Raw genomic sequence first — 5,000 nt, 5'->3', positions numbered from 1 at the left:
GTGGGGGGGGAAGGGGTGGACGTTCGGAAAGAACAAAAAAAAAAGGTCACTTTTGGAACAAAGACGTACCTTGACGCGGGGAATAACTTTCATCAAATAGTGAAAAAAGGTTGTTTATTTTCCTTTTCTGAGTGAATGTGCTGAGGATTAAGCGGCGGTGTGACCTTGCGAGATGACGCAAAGACGCCTCCAAGCAAAATAACAAAAACAACATTTAGAGAGAATTTTTTTTTTTTTTTTTTAGCAAATACATCTCCTGTATTTGCCAACCATGAAGTGTGCTATGTTGCACTTTGACCCTGGAGACATAAAGGAGAACATCAATCATGCTAAAATAACAGCGACTTGGTTCTTTATCATTAGTTAAATGTTAATTAAATAACGATTTCAAGGCAATACATTATTTATTTTTGTTGGTTTAGTTCCTGGACCAAAATTGTGGATTAATTGGCAACTTGCATTACATGCATTTGTGTGAAAAACTGTGTTTAAAATAGTAAATACTTAAAAAATGTAGCAAAGCTGCATGAGTGCTGCCGGAACTGGAATGATGTGGTTATTTGTAAGGGAACATTTATTCCAACACAAGTGAGGAGGAAGATAATTGTGTCTTGCCTACAGTCAAGCATGGCGGTGGTAGCGGGGCTGCATGAGTGCTGCCAGCACTAAAAAGTTGCTGTTCATTAGGGGAAAAAATTAGTTCCAACACAAGTGAGGAGGAATATAATTGTGTCTCGCCTACAGTCAAGCATGGCGCTGGTAGCAGGGCTGCACGAGTGCTGCCGTAACTAGGAAGATGTGGTTCTTTAAAAGGGAACATTCATTCCAACACAAGTGAGGAGGAAGGTAATTGTGTCTTGTCTACAGTCAAGCATGGCGCTGGTAGCAGGGCTGCACGAGTGCTGCCGGCACTGGAAAGATGTGGTTCTTTGAAAGGGACATTTATTCAAACACAAGTGAGGAGGAAGATAATTGTGTCTTGTCTACAGTCACGCATGGCGGTGGTAGCAGGGCTGCACGAGTGCTGCCGGCACTGGAAAGATGTGGTTCTTTGAAAGGGAACATTTATTCCAACACAAGTGAGGAGAAAGATAATTGTTTCTTGCCTACAGTCAAGCATGGCGCTGGTAGCAAAGCTGCATGAGTGCTGCCGGCACTGGAAAGATGTGGTTCTTTGAAAGGGAACATTTATTCCAACACAAGTGAGGAGAAAGATAATTGTTTGTTGCCTACAGTCACGCATGGCGCTGGTAGCAGGGCTGCACGAGTGCTGCCGGAACTAGGAAGATGCGGTTCTTTGAAAGGGAACATTCATTCCAACACAAGAGAGGAGGAAGATAATTGTTTCTTGCCTACAGTCAAGCATGGCGCTGGTAGCAAAGCTGCACGAGTGCTGCCGGCACTGGAAAGATGTGGTTCTTTGAAAGGGAACATTCATTCCAACACAAGTGAGGAGGAAGATAATTGTGTCTTGTCTACAGTCAAGCATGGCGGTGGTAGCAGGGCTGCACGAGTGCTGCCGGCACTGGAAAGATGTGGTTCTTTGAAAGGGAACATTTATTCCAACACAAGTGAGGAGAAAGATAATTGTTTGTTGCCTACAGTCACGCATGGCGCTGGTAGCAAAGCTGCACGAGTGCTGCTGGCACTGGAAAGATGTGGTTCTTTAAAAGGGAACATTTATTCCAACACAAGTGAGGAGGAAGATAATAGTGTCTTGCCTACAGTCAAGCATGGCGCTGGTAGCAGGGCTGCACGAGTGCTGCCGGAACTAGGAAGATGCGGTTCTTTGAAAGGGAACATTCATTCCAACACAAGTGAGGAGGAAGATAATAGTGTCTTGCCTACAGTCAAACGTGGCGCTGGTAGCCAAGCTGCACGAGTGCTGCCAAAACTAGGAAGATGTGGTTCTTTGAAAGGGAACATTCATTCCAACACAAGTGAGGAGGAAGATAATTGTGTCTTGCCTACAGTCAAGCATGGCGCTGGTAGCAGGGCTGCACGAGTGCTGCCGGCACTGGAAAGATGTGGTTCTTTGAAAGGGAACATTTATTCCAACACAAGTGAGGAGGAAGATAATTGTGTCTTGCCTATAGTCAAGCATGGCGGTGGTAGCAAAGCTGCATGAGTGCTGCCGGCACTGGAAAGATGTGGTTCTTTGAAAGGGAACATTTATTCCAACACAAGTGAGGAGGAAGATAATTGTGTCTTGCCTATAGTCAAGCATTGCGCTGGTAGCAGGGCTGCATGAGTGCTGCCGGAACTAGGAAGATGCGGTTCTTTGAAAGGGAACATTCATTCCAACACAAGTGAGGAGGAAGATAATAGTGTCTTGCCTACAGTCAAACGTGGCGCTGGTAGCCAAGCTGCACGAGTGCTGCCAAAACTAGGAAGATGTGGTTCTTTGAAAGGGAACATTCATTCCAACACAAGTGAGGAGGAAGATAATTGTGTCTTGCCTACAGTCAAGCATGGCGCTGGTAGCAGGGCTGCACGAGTGCTGCCGGCACTGGAAAGATGTGGTTCTTTGAAAGGGAACATTTATTCCAACACAAGTGAGGAGGAAGATAATTGTGTCTTGCCTATAGTCAAGCATGGCGGTGGTAGCAAAGCTGCATGAGTGCTGCCGGCACTGGAAAGATGTGGTTCTTTGAAAGGGAACATTTATTCCAACACAAGTGAGGAGGAAGATAATTGTGTCTTGCCTATAGTCAAGCATTGCGCTGGTAGCAGGGCTGCATGAGTGCTGCCGGAACTAGGAAGATGCGGTTCTTTGAAAGGGAACATTCATTCCAACACAAGTGAGGAGGAAGATAATAGTGTCTGGCCTACAGTCAAGCGTGGCGCTGGTAGCAAAGCTGCACGAGTGCTGCCGGCACTGGAAAGATGTGGTTCTTTGAAAGGGAACATTCATTCCAACACAAGTGAGGAGGAAGATAATTGTTTCTTGCCTACAGTCAAACGTGGCGCTGGTAGCCAAGCTGCACGAGTGCTGCCGGAACTAGGAAGATGTGGTTCTTTGAAAGGGAACATTCATTCCAACACAAGTGAGGAGGAAGATAATTGTATCTTGCCTACAGTCAAGCATGGCGCTGGTAGCAGGGCTGCACGAGTGCTGCCGGCACTGGAAAGATGTGGTTCTTTGAAAGGGAACATTCATTCCAACACAAGTGAGGAGGAAGATAATTGTGTCTTGCCTATAGTCAAGCATTGCGCTGGTAGCAGGGCTGCATGAGTGCTGCCGGAACTAGGAAGATGCGGTTCTTTGAAAGGGAACATTCATTCCAACACAAGTGAGGAGGAAGATAATAGTGTCTGGCCTACAGTCAAGCGTGGCGCTGGTAGCAAAGCTGCACGAGTGCTGCCGGCACTGGAAAGATGCGGTTCTTTGAAAGGGAACATTTATTCCAACACAAGTGAGTAGGAAGATAATTGTTTCTTGCCTACAGTCAAGCATGGCGGTGGTAGCGGGGCTGCATGAGTGCTGCCAGCACTAAAAAGTTGCTGTTCATTAGGGGAAAAAATTAGTTCCAACACAAGTGAGGAGGAAGATAATTGTGTCTTGCCTACAGTCAAACGTGGCGCTGGTAGCAAAGCTGCACGAGTGCTGCCGGAACTGGGAAGATGTGGTTCTTTGAAAGGGAACATTCATTCCAACACAAGTGAGGAGGAAGATAATTGTGTCTTGTCTACAGTCAAGCATGGCGCTGGTAGCAGGGCTGCACGAGTGCTGCCGGCACTGGAAAGATGTGGTTCTTTGAAAGGGAACATTTATTCCAACACAAGTGAGTCGGAAGATCATTGTTTCTGGCCTATAGTCAAGCATGGCGCTGGTAGCAAAGCTGCATGAGTGCTGCCGGCACTAGAAAGATGTGGTTCTTTGAAAGGGAACATTAATTCCAACACAAGTGAGTAGGAAGATAATTGTTTCTGGCCTACAGTCAAGCATGGCGGTGGTAGCAGGGCTGCACGAGTGCTGCCGGCACTAGAAAGATGTGGTTCTTAGAAAGGGAACATTCATTCCAACACAAGTGAGTAGGAAGATAATTGTTTCTTGCCTACAGTCAAGCATGGCGCTGGTAGCAGGGCTGCACGAGTGCTGCTGGTAAGGATAAGCTGCAATTCATTGAGGGGAGACATTAAATACCACACAGGTGAGTAAGATGATAATTGTGTATTGCAGCACTCGTGCATCCCCGGACCATGATGCTTCCACCACAATGCAGGCCAGACACAAAGACTTTGCTACTGGGTTGTGTTGCCAGATATTGACAGGGTGATGCTGGTGTGCCAACTCTTACTCAGTGGAGGGTAAATATAAGCTGCACACTGACTACTCTAAAGTACCTCTCTATAGTATGGCTAATTGAGAAGATGGAAGACAGCTCCTGACCTCGGTGATGCGCGGGTTGGTGCACTTGACGTTCTTGCTGGACAGATGGAGCCAGCGTGTGGTGTAGGGGTTGGTGGGGGGGCAGTGGCGCCGCAGGGTGCACTTCCCCTCGCCGCTGCACCAGCCGCACTGGAACTTCCTGTCGGCCTTCAGGCACACGCCGCAGCTGTCCCGCTGAGCCGCGCACTTGTACAAGTGCACTGCAAGCACAATTGACTTGATTTGAGTTACTCCATGTATACATTATTAATAATGGACAACTAATATACTAGCATATATACATATATATATATATATATATATATATATATATATATATATATATATATATATATATATATATATATATATATATATATATATATATATTTATATATATATATATATATATATATACTGTATATACAGTCGTGGTCAAAAGTAAAGAACATCATGTCATGGCTGTCTTATTTTTGTTGTGATGTAGTGATTGGAGCACATACTTGTTGGTCACAAAAAACATTCATGAAGTTTGCTTCTTTTATGAATTTATTATGGCTCTACTGAAAATGTGAGCTGGGTCAAAAGTATACATACAGCAATGTTAATATTTGCTTACATGTCCCTT

At 45.4% G+C, this 5,000-nt stretch overlaps 1 protein-coding gene across 2 annotated transcripts in view; it reads right to left on the bottom strand.

Moving 5' to 3' along the window:
- Positions 1-5,000, bottom strand: part of plxna2 (plexin A2) — a 470,104-nt gene that overhangs the window by 125,593 nt on the left and 339,511 nt on the right. Inside the window, exon 12 of one of the 2 annotated variants that reach the window (XR_009826713.1) lies at positions 4,394-4,540. Coding sequence is in view for 1 of the 2 variants with exons in the window: in XM_062052547.1 (XP_061908531.1) it covers positions 4,394-4,593 (200 nt within the window). In the remaining variant the exon portion in view is untranslated. Of the gene's footprint in view, positions 1-4,393; positions 4,594-5,000 lie in introns of both variants that reach the window. The other variant, XM_062052547.1, reaches the window with a different exon arrangement.

Source organism: Entelurus aequoreus, linkage group LG07, assembly GCF_033978785.1.
Source record: "Entelurus aequoreus isolate RoL-2023_Sb linkage group LG07, RoL_Eaeq_v1.1, whole genome shotgun sequence".
Taxonomy (NCBI): domain Eukaryota; kingdom Metazoa; phylum Chordata; class Actinopteri; order Syngnathiformes; family Syngnathidae; genus Entelurus; species Entelurus aequoreus.
Note: the sequence above shows the minus strand (reverse complement) of the source record. Positions and strands in the feature narration are given on the sequence as shown.